Here is a 12,854-nt window from a genome sequence, read left to right as displayed (position 1 = left end):
TTGAAGTAGAAGTCCTTGTCCAAATCGAGGTTATTGACAGCTGATGTCCAGAAGCTTTTTTCAGTCATAGGAAACAATGGTGGAAACATTATGTTTCAAAACAGATAAGATCAGAGCAAAAAAAAGACACAAAATAGCAGAATTGGTCAGGGGCCCAAAAAAACAGCCGCTATTCCCTTCAGCCCCATTACAACGCCATTATAGCTTATAGCCTAGGGCCCAGAGTTTTTCCTGACAAGATTTCCTGCAATCATTTATGTACCTGCACTCGTGTTTCCTCCAGAGGTCCACACATATGAAGGGGGGATAGCACTGGTGTTTCCTGCAGGCGTCTGAGGGGCAACCTGGGGAGACCCCCTGGGATGTGACCACCTGGAGGCCCTTGGAGCCCACGGAGGGCTGCTTTGCCATGGGCATGGGCCTCCCGTTCAGCCTCAGGTCTCGCAGACACCCTGATGGAAAAACACAGAGAGGGAAAGAGAGATGAGACACAGCAATATAGTGACATTCAGAGACATACACACTAGGCCTGAGGCAAAACCTTTAAAGTAAGTTTCATGAAGCGATGGAAACACACACACACCCCCCAGGGCTTAGCTGTCAGTGCAGCCCTTTGATTCAGAGGATATTTACTTTGTTTGGTTGTCTCGCCATCCTCTGGGAAGGATGTGTAACACATCATTTATACAGACACCTCCCTGCTCCTGAATCATTTATACAGACACCTCCCTGCTCCTGAATCATTTATACTGACACCTCCCTGCTCCTGAATCATTTATACTGACACCTCCCTGCTCCTGAATCATTTATACAGACACCTCCCTGCTCCTGAATCATTTATACTGACACCTCCCTGCTCCTGAATCATTTATACAGACACCTCCCTGCTCCTGAATCATTTATACAGACACCTCCCTGCTCCTGAATCATTTATACAGACACCTCCCTGCTCCTGAATCATATATACAGACTCATCCCTGCTCCTGAATCAAGTCCTTCACACTTCATCTGCCTCCCAAATCCATAGCCGACCTCCTCAGAGTCTAGATCTAAAACCATTTGAGATAGGAAGGCGGTGGTAGCTAAGGAATCATTCACCTCAGTGATTTAGAAGTGTGAAACACAATGGTGCATCAGTCTTGTGTTGCCAATCACATGCAGGTACTACATGATTTTATACCACTTTCGTCCAATCATTTATCTTCCCTCGTGATCCTCTGGCAGTAACAACTAGTGGGAAGTTAGACGGATAATATTTGTGGTCAGTACCAGGGGGCAGTACCAGATGGCAGTACCAGCACTATACCTAGGAAGCTGTGGTTGTTTCCTGAAGGGAAAGAGTTTCCCAGCATCACCACTGTTTGATCGATGACTATCTCCTGACTCTGCCCAGGAGCGGCTGTGACCTCTTGCCTCCCGCCGCCACCATCCAATCGAAGGGTGAACTCTTTGCCATGTCGATCCAGCTCCACCTCGTGCCATTCTCCATTGTCAAGGCGTTGGAAGGGCAGGGTGAGGTTGTAGAGTCTGTCACCCAGGTTGTAAAAGACAGCCAGTAGCCCCTGAAACACCTGAAATATACAGTGCATATCAATCAATTGAAATGAATCAAAACCGCTGTAAAAATCACAGATCGCACCATTAAAATGTCAAACATTCAATTAAGACCATTGTATTTAATATTTAAACTTTACAAAACTGACACGGACATTACTTAAAACCTCTTTGGGCTGAGATCCCGCTAATGGGATCGATATGACAATAGCCAGTGAAAGTGCAGGGCGCCAAATTCAAAACAACAGAAATCCCATAATTAAAAATCCTCAAACATACAAGTATTTTACACCATTTTATAGATACACTTCTTGTTAATCCCACCACAGTGTCCGATTTCTAAAGGCTTTACGACGAAAGCAAACCAAACGATTATATTAGGTCAGAGCCATGTCACAGAAAAACACAGCCATTTTTCCAGCCAAAGAGAGGAGTCACAAAAAGCAGAAATAGAGATAAATGAATCACTTACCTTTGATGATCTTCATCAGATGACACTCAAAGGACTTCATGTTACACAATACATGTATGTTTTGTTCGATAAAGTTCATATTTATATCAAAAAATCTCAGTATACATTGGCGCGTTACGTTCAGTAGTTCCAAAACATCCAGGGATTTTGCAGAGAGCCACATCAATTTACAGAAATACTCATAATAAACATTGATTAAAGATACAACAATTATGCACGGAATTATAGATACACTTCTCCTTAATGCAACTGCTGTGTCAGATTTCAAAAAAGTTTTACCGAAAAAGCACACCATGCTATAATCTGAGTACAGCGCTCAGAGGCCAAAACAACCCAAACAGATATCCACCATGTTGTGTAGTAAACAGAAGTCAGAAATAGCATTATAAATATTCACTTACCTTTGATGATCTTCATCAGAATGCACTCCCAGGAATCCCAGTTCCACAATAAATGTTTGTTTTGTTCGATAATGTCCATCATTTATGTCCAAATACCTCGTTTTTGTTCGCGCGTTTAGCCCAGTAATCCAAATCCATGACGCTACAGTCCGTAGAAACATGTCAAACGATGTATAGAATCAATCTTTAGGATGATTTTAACATAAATCTTCAATAATGTTCCAACCGGAGAATTCCTTTGTCTTCAGAAATGCAATGGCGTGGCCAGCTTGTGGCTCTCTGGCAGACCTCTGACTCATTCCCCTCTCATTCGCCCCCACTTCACAGTAGAAGCATCAAACAAGGTTCTAAAGACGGTTGACATCTAGTGGAAGCCTTAGGAAGTGCAATTTGACCCCATAGACACTGTTTATTCAATAGGGAATGAGTTGAAAAACTACAAACCTCAGATTTCCCACTTCCTGGTTGGATTTTTTCTCAGGTTTTTGCCTGCCATATGAGTTCTGTAATACTCACAGACATCATTCAAACAGTTTTACAAACTTCAGGGTGTTTTCTATCCAAATCTACTAATACTATGCATATACTGGGCCTGAGTAGCAGACAGTTTACTCTGGGCACCTACTCAATACTGCCCCCAGCAATAACAATCTATAAGGAGAATTTCACAGACAACAATTATCCACAGCAGCTAAGGCTGAACAAGCATTCTGGGCTGGAGATGGGGCTGGGAGGGGCTGCTGCCTGCTATAACTGCAGCTTGTACTTGTGTGTCCATCCCTTAATTGGAAAGCGTGGGGCTGAGATAATTAAATACTGTGTTTTAATGTATGCAGCATGACAGCCCAGATTGTTTGAACTATTGCTCCCTCAGCATGGTCATAAGAGGATAATGCCAACATTCTATTCCCCCCTGCCACACTACGAACCGATTAACTATCTATCAAGCCCCTTCCACCCCCCCCCCTTGACAGCAGATATATAGGCTCCCAACAATGCATCTAATTGCTTGCAGTCCACACAGCCTAGGCAACCATATGACAATGAGCCCAATTAATCCCAACGTTATACAGAATCCGACCATAAAACCTCCAGCAATACATTTTCAGCATCGCTTAGAAGTACAAACGCTTCACTAAAAAGTAAAAACTGTCATTGTTTTCACAAGTAAACCTTTTTCTATTTTTATTTTAAAACACTTCATATAAGCATTTGATTTCCACCTTTTCGCTAACACTCAACAGAATAATGGGTTGGAAAACACTTTCAAGGGTCTCATTATGTGAACATAAGATAACATGTTTTTGTCATTGAATATGGCTCCTTGACTCACCTATTACTGCTCATTGGACCCTAAGATCACTAGGCTACACAGCTGATGCCCCCTGGACTGTTTCAATAACAAGGTACCTCATTTTGTTTATCTGTCGGCCCCAGCTTTGAACTCAGGTGCTGTATGTACCTAACTGATCCACTCTGCCCATTCATCGCCATTTACCCGTTGTTGTCTTAGCTCTCCTGATCAACACCTGTGACTGCTTTATGCCTCTCTCTAATGTCAATATGCTTTGCCTACTGCTGTCTTGGCTAGTTCTTATTGTTTTATTTCACTGTAGAGCCCTCAGTCCCGCTCAAAATACCTTAGGTAGCTCTTTTGTCCCACCTCACACACATGCGGAGACCTCACCTGGCTTAACTGGTGCCTCCAGAGACGAAACCTCTCTCATCGTCACTCAACACCTAGGTTTACCTCCACTGTACTCACATCCTACCATACCCTTGTCTGTACATTATGCCCTGAATCTATTCTACCACGCCCAGAAATCTGCTCCTTTTACTCTCTGTTCCCCAATGCACTAGACGACCAATTCTTATAGCCTTTAGCCGTACCCTTATCCTACTCCTCCGTTGTTCCTCTGGTGATGTAGAGGTTAACCCAGGCCCTGTAGCACACTCTGCCAACCCTGATGTCCTAGCCGTGTCTGAACCCTGGCTTAGGAAGGCCACCAAAAATTCTGAAATTTCCATCCCCTAAGTCTCTCACTGTTGCTGCTTTTTATAGGCCCCCCTCAGCCCCCAGCTGTGCCCTGGACACCATATGTGAATTGATTGCCCCCCATTTATCTTCAGAGTTCGTACTGTTAGGTGACCTAAAATAGGATATCCTTATCACCCCGGCCATCCTACAATCTAAGCTAGATGCTTAGGTACAAGGTACAACCAGATACAACCCTAAATCCGAAAACATGGGCACCCTCATAGATATCATCCTGACCAACCTGCCATCTAAATACACCTCTGCTGTCTACAACCAGGATCTCAGTGATCACTGTCTCATTGCCTGCATACGTAATGGGTCCGTGGTCAAATGACCACCCATCATCACTGTCAAACGCTCCCTAAAACACTTCAGCGAGCAGGCCTTTCTAATCGACCTGGCCCGGGTATCCTGGAAGGATATTGACCTCATCCCATCAGTAGAGGATGCCTGGTTACTCTTTAAAAGTGCTTTCCTCACCATCTTAATTAAATAAGCATGCCCCATTCAAAAAATGTAGAACTAAGTACAGATATAGCCCTTACGTTTGGAGTGAACTGACTGCCCTTGACCAGCACAAAAACATCCTGTGGCATATTGCATTCGCATCGAATAGCCCCCGCGATATGCAACTTTTCAGGGAAGTTATAAACCAATATACACAGTCAGTTAGGAAAGCAAAGGCTAGCTTTTTCAAACAGAAATTTGCATCCTGTAGCACAAATTCCAAAAAGTTATGGGACACTGTAAAGTCTATGGAGAATACTGTAAGAGCACCTCCTCCAGCTGCCCACTGCACGGAGGCTAAGAAACACCGTTACCACCGATAAATCTACGATAATCGCGAATTTCAATAAGCATTTTTCTATGGCTGGCCATGCTTTCCACCTGGCTACCCCTACCCCGGCCAACAGTACTGGAACCCCACCCCACAGCAACTTGTCCCAACCAGATACAACCCTAAATCTGAAAACATGGGCACCCTCCGCTGATTCTCCTTCACACAAATCCAGATAGCTGATGTTCTGGAAGAGCTGCAAAATCTGGACCCCTACAAATCAGCTGGGCTAGACAATCTGGACCCTCTCTTTCTAAAAGTATCCGCCGCAATTGTTGCAACCGCTATTACTAGCCTGTTCAACCTCTCTTTCGTATCGTCTGAGATACCTAAAGATGGGAAAGCTGCCGTGGTCATCCCATCTTCGACGGGGGAGACACTCTAGGCCCAAACTGTTACAGACCTATATCTTGGTTTCTCAAATGACTGCCTCGCCTGGTTCACTAACTACTTCTCAGAGTTCAGTGTGTCAAATTGGAGGGCCTGTTGTCCAGACCTCTGGCAGTCTCTATGGGGGTGCCACAGGGTTCAATTCTCAGGCCGACTCTTTTCTCTGAATACATCAATGTCACTCTTGCTGCTGGTGATTCTCTGATCCACCTCTACGCAGACGACATCATTCTGTATACTTCTGGCCCTTCTTTGGACACTGTATTAACAAAACTCCAGACGAGACTTCAATGACGAGACTTCCAGACTTCAATGGCATACAACACTCCTTCTGTGGCCTCCAACTGCTCTTAAATGCTAGTAAATGCATGCTCTTTAACCAATCGCCCGCACCCTCGTAAAACTGACTATCCTACCGAACCTTGACTTCGGTGATGTCATTTACAAAATAGCCTCCAACACTCTACTCAGCAAATTGGATGTAGTCTATCACAGTGCCATCCGTTTTGTCACCAAAGCCCCATATACTACGCACCACTGCGGCCTGTATGCTCTCGTTGGCTGGCCCTCGCTTCATATTCATCGCCAAACCCACTGGCTCCAGGTCATCTATAAGTCTTTGCTAGGTTAAGCCTCGCCTTATCTCAACTCACTGGTCACCATACTAACACCCACCCATAGCACACGCTCCAGCAGGTATATTGCACTGGTCACCCCCAAAGCCAATTCCCTTTGGCCACCTCTCCTTCTAGTTCTCTGCTACCAATGACTGGAACGAATTGCAAATATCACTGAAGCTGGAGCCATATCTCCCTCACTAACTTTAAGCATCAGCTGTCAGAGCAGCTTACCGATCACTGCGCCTGAACACAGCCCATCTGTAAATAGCCCACTGTCATGACGTTGTCCTCTTTGGGTACAGCAAGCCCCATCCCCCCCTCCCTGCCTCCTACAACTAGGCTACTGTGGTCAGAGAGGTTGTAAATTCCTGGAAGAGATTGTCTCCTCATGGCCACAGTATAGAGACAGAATGAAGTTTCATAGAGAACAAAGGAATTTCTTCCACCTCACAGAACTTGAGGTCCGAACAACATTTATGTTCCGGAGAAGGTATAAAAGATCGGTGAAGAATCCAGCTACGAACTGGTCCGTTTGTTACAACTTGGTAAAACTCATCGGAGACGGTGTGGCCACATTACCATAACGCTGTTTATATAATAGCCTCAGATGTGAGGTTTACATCTAATTGTTGTATAAGATGAATGAGTGAGGATGATACTGTTTGTAAAATTGTGTAATGTGATTTTGAACTGTTTAATGAAGGAAACTCCAATTCCCTTTTGAGTTTAACTAAATCAGAGGACCACCCATGAGCCCAGTTAGGGTCAAGCATCCTGGGACAGGCCGTTTTCTGCAACTCCTGAATAAAACCCCAACTTTGAGAAATTCTCAACAGACCATGTTATTCTCCATTACGAGAGGACAAAGGTTGCAGACCATTGCAGAATCTTTTAACCATACCACGTGGTTAAACTCTTAGACTATCGCTACCGACAGAATAAGAACAAGTCTTTGATATTAATTACTAGTCTGCAGCTTGGAATTCGGTATCATTGAACGCGAAGAACAACAACTGCCGAAACATCCATTCTACAACAACATGAATGAATGTCACTCTGAACTACCCACGACAGAGAGAGAGAGAGAGAGAGAGGACGGAAACTCTCCAACATAAACTAACTTTTCAGCAGAGATCCCGACGACACACCTAGTGTAAATATATATATTGATTGCAGTTGTTCCTGAATGAGTGAGCGTTCATGTGCAAAGGATTAGCATTTCAATTGTTATAATTATCAACTGTGTGTTGTCTTCTCAGTCGAGCCCCACTTCCCTTTTGTACAACAAGCCGCCATGCCGGTTTAGCCCACTAGGGCACATTCCCCTATCATTTCTTGTAGCCATTTTTACATTGTTTGTTTGTTTATGCATTTCTGTGAATTACTTAGTTAGTAAATAAATGATTTAAGACAATTGATGTATGGATGACTCATAGTGAAGACTGGGTTCGTGCAGATAACCAACAATTTACGACGTTTGGAATGAGACTAACGTGAGGTAAAGTAAATAATTAATTAATTCGAAGACTAATTGATCAGATATAAAATATCTGAAAAGTTATATTAGGAAATTATAACTTTGTAATCTGAATATTTTCCTTGGTGCCCCAACTTCCTAGTTAATTACAGTTACATGATTAATCAGTTTAATCGCGTAATACTAATTACAGAGAATCTTTGATAAAAACTAAAAGTCTTAATTTAATGATAGTAAAGACACGACACCACCCAACTACTTCATCCCCATACTGTTATTTATTTTTGCTCTTTTGCACCCCAGTATTTCTACTTGCACATCATCATCTGCACATCTATCACTCAAGTGTTAATGCTAAATTGTAATTATTTCGCCACTACGGCCTATTTATTGCCTTACCTCCCTAAACTTACGACACTTGCACACACTATATATAGATTTGTCTATTGTGTTATTGACTGTACGTTCATCCCATGTGTAACTCTGTGTTTTTGTCGCACTGCTTTGCTTTATCTTGGCCTGGTCGCAGTTGCAAATGAGAACTTGTTCTGAACTGGCCTACCTGGTGAAATAAAGGTGAAATAAAAAACAAGAGGTGAAAAAGGTTTCCGAGGCCTAACTCTCACACTTTTATGCAGCAGCCCCCAGTAACCTTGTGAATGTCTTGTTATTCATTCACCATGCGCTCCCTCCTCCCTCTGCATCCCTTCCTACCCATCAGAGCAAACAAGAGAGGCTGAGGTTCTGAGAGACTTGTTGTCTGGATCCACACTCAAGTGTCTCTTGGGGGGGGGTCTGAGACAGCTTCAGACAGAGTAGCTTGCTTTCGGACAAAAAACGAGCGTTTTATACAGCTCGCTGACTCAATTCTGAAAGATTGTTCACAGAGGTACCTTATATAACCTACTTACATTTGCTGCTGTGATCATACAGAGCCCCAATCCTTTCCTCAGTTTCTTTGTACTGGTATGTATGGGACTGGTGGGGAAAAAGGCTATAGGGGGGTTGCTGCTTCACTGACTCAGACACTCAGAAGGGGGCTATAGCAGTGAGACTGCATGCTGGTGCTCTCTCTGACACTTGCTCTGTCAACCTGGTTTGTCACGAGGAAGCTACAGTAGGCTGAAAGTGGAAACAGCTGACCTGTGTGGGTAGGTGTTCTTGAGTGACAGATGCTAGCCGAGCAGTCTTCTGCCTGGTGCTGTGGACACACTGTCACTCAGAGGCCAAAGGCTCCTTTAACCCTAACATCACATTTCCACAGAAATGGTATTCACACTCAGAAATGGTATTCACATTCAGAAATGGTATTCACACTCAGAAATGGTATTCACACTCAGAAATGGTATTCACACTCAGAAATGGTGTTCTATTTTCCTGGTTAAGCCAGACAGAGAAGAGCCTTGTGAAGTAGAAAACACTATAGGTAAGCTAGGTTGATTGTACATGCCACTTCATATTTTCCCATTCAAATTGGGTACACAAGTCTAGCAATATGCTGAAAAAGTCCCCTATAAGAGCTTGAAGAAGAAAAGACAGAATTGGACCTTTCCACTTAAGAAAGCTCTTACATCCAACTAATAACAGCTACCCACTTCCCTAGACCCTAATACGGAAGGATGTGCTTAAAACTAGACAGACAATAAAATAATCCTGAATGCTGTGCTGCGATGTTCCATAGGCGCATCTCCAAACAACCCAAAGGCAATACAAGTACCCTCTGAACACACACACAGAACTCAGTCACTCAGAGGCCCACTCAGTACCCAATTCCTGTCTTCCAAGCCCGCCATTACTCACTCCATCATTGTCGAAAATGTCGAGCCATCATGACAGTCATTCAGGCAACGTAATAACAACGTTGAGGAGCAGGCTACAGCAGGAGCCAATTAAAGTGCCTCTCTGCAGGCAGAGTGTCGATGACTCACCTCCAGACGCAAGTATTCATTCTGCTCCTGGGAGAGGAGGCTGAGGAGGACACCGCTGGGGACGTGGGTTCGCACCTGGAGCTGCACGCTGGTGTGACGGGCCGGGAGAGACCAGCCCACCTGGTACTGGACATGGCTCCTCCTCCCATCGAAGGAGAACTCTGGGACTTCTGTCAGTCGAAGAGAGAAAAACATAGAGCTGCCATGAGGGCTTCAACTACAGTATATTATTCATGATGTATTATTTATACTGTACCGTCTACTGTGTGGACTCAGTAGCCAATTAAAGACAATTCACATATGTGACAGAAGCCAAACACAGTTATATTGTGTGAGCCATGCATTTAAAGCCTTAAGACAATTCCAGACAATTTCCATTCCACAAGAGCAATAAAAAAAAAGTTGAATCTTGAATCTTATTACAGGTTAAACCTATAATTCAAAGCCAGAGCATTTTGATCTTGTTGGGGGGGAAAATGACCTCCCATATTAGGATTCTACTATGAAATACAGTCCACTCTAGACTCTTTGATACCCACAGACAACACTTGTCCTAACCCGACTGTATGTTCTCTAAGAACGTACCGTCTTCACAGTGGATCCCTGTGTAACCGGGCCCACACTGGCAGCGGAAGGAGTCCCACTGCCCGTTGCAGCGCCCCCTGGCGCCACAGGCTGGTACACCCATGTTTACACAGTTCCCATCAGTCAGAGAGCAGCCTGGGGCACTGCTGGAGGACTCTGAGGGATAACCAAGGTCATAGAGCTGGAGCAGAGAGGGAAGAGAGGCAGGGGGGTGAAGGAATGAGGGAGCGAGAGAAGGAGGGTGAGTGGGAGAGAGAGAGAGGGAGAAAGAGAGATGTGGGGGGAGAGAGAAGAGAGAGGAAGAAATAGAAAGAAAGTTTAAAAAATGAGGGCAAGAGAGAAATGAATAAGGGAGAGAGAGAGAGAGAGAGAGAGATGGCATGAGGTTTTCAGTATAACCTCAATAATGCACAATACAACCCTTTCTGAAGCATAAAGTAAAGATGAGAGAAGGTCATAGGCATAAAGGAGAAAAATAACGAAGGAGAATACATCCCGCCAGTACATATAACCTGTCTGACATTAAGGTACTAAGAGAACCGGACTTTTTTTTAAATGTATGTTGTTTTTTAAAACTGAGTTGTTGGTTAGAGGCTCATAAGTAAGCATTTCACTGCAAGGTCTACGCCTGTTGTATTCGGCGCATGTGATTAATACAATTTGATTTGAAGGGGAATATGATGAGTGAAAGACATCAGCATTTAGAAGATACTCCCAGCTTAGCCTTGAGCTCAAATTCACATTCATCTTGAGCTCATGTCTTAATAAAACCTAGTGAGTCAACTAGACAGGTCAAGGAGTGAGAAAATGTAAGAAATAAAATTCAATGTCCAGAGCCGAGATTGAGTTAGAGGTAAACTTGTTGTTGTTGGGGTGTTAGGGGAGAGCGCTAGACTTTTGTGTCTTACCATACTATCCACAACCAGGTTGCGCAGACATCCACTGAAGTGCTTGTGCTGCAGCTGGGGATACTCATAGGACATGTTTTCGTTGACACCACCCAGCTGCAACACCTGACTCCCATTCAAGTACCTGTGGAAAAGAGGAGACATGTCATTGTCAATGCCTGTCCATTCAAACCATTCATCTGTCTGTCCATTTGTTTGTTTCGTCCAACCATCCTTCCAGAATCACACCACTCACTCATGTCAACTCATCTGTATAGTACCTTATCTTAATTGTAACCAACACTGGATGACACAGTGGCTGCTACAAGAATTGGAGTATGCATGTTCGATGGATAGATGTTCGTAGATCTTTTAATGCCTTTCAGAGGAACTATTTTGGCCATCGGCAATGCCTTGACTGGCTGGCAGGTGTGATTGGTGTGATGTCATAGGGGTGGGATTCTGAGCAGGACAGTACCTGTCCCTATTGGGCGTGACTCCTCTGACTTCACAAGAAGAGCGGTCCTCGGTCATGGCCCAGCTGTCCACTCCCTCTGTCTCCATGACAATGGCACTGGAGCAGCGATCCAGGGTGAAACGCACTTCCTGAAAACCCAAGAGAAGAAGAGGAAGGTAACAATCTCTGCACACACACAAACATACACACACAGGTAAGAACATGGAAGAATGTGTGTTTTCAGGATGCGAATACAGCCATTTAATGGTTCTCTTACTTTACTGTTGCTCCTAACATCTAGACGGTGCCAGCGTTTGTCGGACACAACCACATTTCCTGGCAACTGCAGGACCAGGGTTCCAGACCCATGGTTGATTTTCAGGCTAGGTGTTCCACCAATCAGCTCTGAGGAGAAGAAAGGTCATCAGTACCAGCATCACCATGACATTCCACCTACAGACTTAAAGGGTCAAAGTTCAACTGTGGTGTAGGATGCACTTCTGATGCTCTTGGAGGGATGTTGTTCAGTGTCAAATAGTCAATGCATACATATATACTTTACATGAAACTGTATATTTACTGTACATATGTAACGAACAATTCATCCCAAAGGTACGGACCATTATCTACTTTTCATTAACAAGTGAAGTGAACCCATTAACAAGGTTACACTGTTTGAGTGTTTTGTCTCTGTCTGGGCTGTATGACTAAGCAACCTAATTAATCCGAAAAGCGCAGGATATATCCCACACATTCCATTTGTTATTCAAATCATGCACCTCGGTTGGACTGGAAGGTAGATGCAGTATCCTTGCCTTTGTGTAACAGAGTTGGTTTGGTAAACCACGCTAGAGGGCTGATTAACTTTGCCTGAGACCTAAAGACTTGAGTTAGCTCCCAGTTAATGCCTAGGCTTTAGCTCAGAGGGCTTAAGTGATCTCTATGACCTGGGTTCAAATCCTAAGTGGGAAACACATTACCCTACCTATGGCCATGTAGTCCTCTGGGTCTCTGGGAAGCAGGGTGGCCAGGGGCCCACTGTAGAGCAGCAGCCCATCCTCAGCCCCTGTGATGAACTCCAGGGAGAGATGGCTATCAAAGCACGGCCTTATGGGAGGAAACCAGGCATATCCGTTGCCAAGGAAACTTCGCCTTGTCTGCTGGCACTCAGGACCCTCGTACTGCGGTGGGCACTGGCATCTGTGGT

General features: G+C 44.3%; 1 protein-coding gene across 1 annotated transcript in view; it reads right to left on the bottom strand.

Moving 5' to 3' along the window:
- The window catches only part of LOC112253481 (neural-cadherin-like), a 107,678-nt gene that overhangs the window by 15,414 nt on the left and 79,410 nt on the right, over positions 1 to 12,854 (bottom strand). Inside the window, exons 23-30 of the mRNA XM_042322757.1 lie at positions 12,633 to 12,847; positions 11,925 to 12,052; positions 11,669 to 11,796; positions 11,212 to 11,335; positions 10,304 to 10,484; positions 9,719 to 9,888; positions 1,307 to 1,571; positions 263 to 452 (exon numbers count right to left, since the gene is read on the bottom strand). Of these exons, the coding sequence (XP_042178691.1) occupies positions 263 to 452; positions 1,307 to 1,571; positions 9,719 to 9,888; positions 10,304 to 10,484; positions 11,212 to 11,335; positions 11,669 to 11,796; positions 11,925 to 12,052; positions 12,633 to 12,847 (1,401 nt within the window). The remainder of the gene's footprint in view (positions 1 to 262; positions 453 to 1,306; positions 1,572 to 9,718; positions 9,889 to 10,303; positions 10,485 to 11,211; positions 11,336 to 11,668; positions 11,797 to 11,924; positions 12,053 to 12,632; positions 12,848 to 12,854) is intronic.

The sequence above is a fragment of the Oncorhynchus tshawytscha genome, linkage group LG06 (assembly GCF_018296145.1).
Source record: "Oncorhynchus tshawytscha isolate Ot180627B linkage group LG06, Otsh_v2.0, whole genome shotgun sequence".
Classification (NCBI taxonomy): domain Eukaryota; kingdom Metazoa; phylum Chordata; class Actinopteri; order Salmoniformes; family Salmonidae; genus Oncorhynchus; species Oncorhynchus tshawytscha.
The sequence above is the reverse complement of the archived record's forward strand: the minus strand, read 5'-3'. Positions and strand labels throughout refer to the sequence as shown.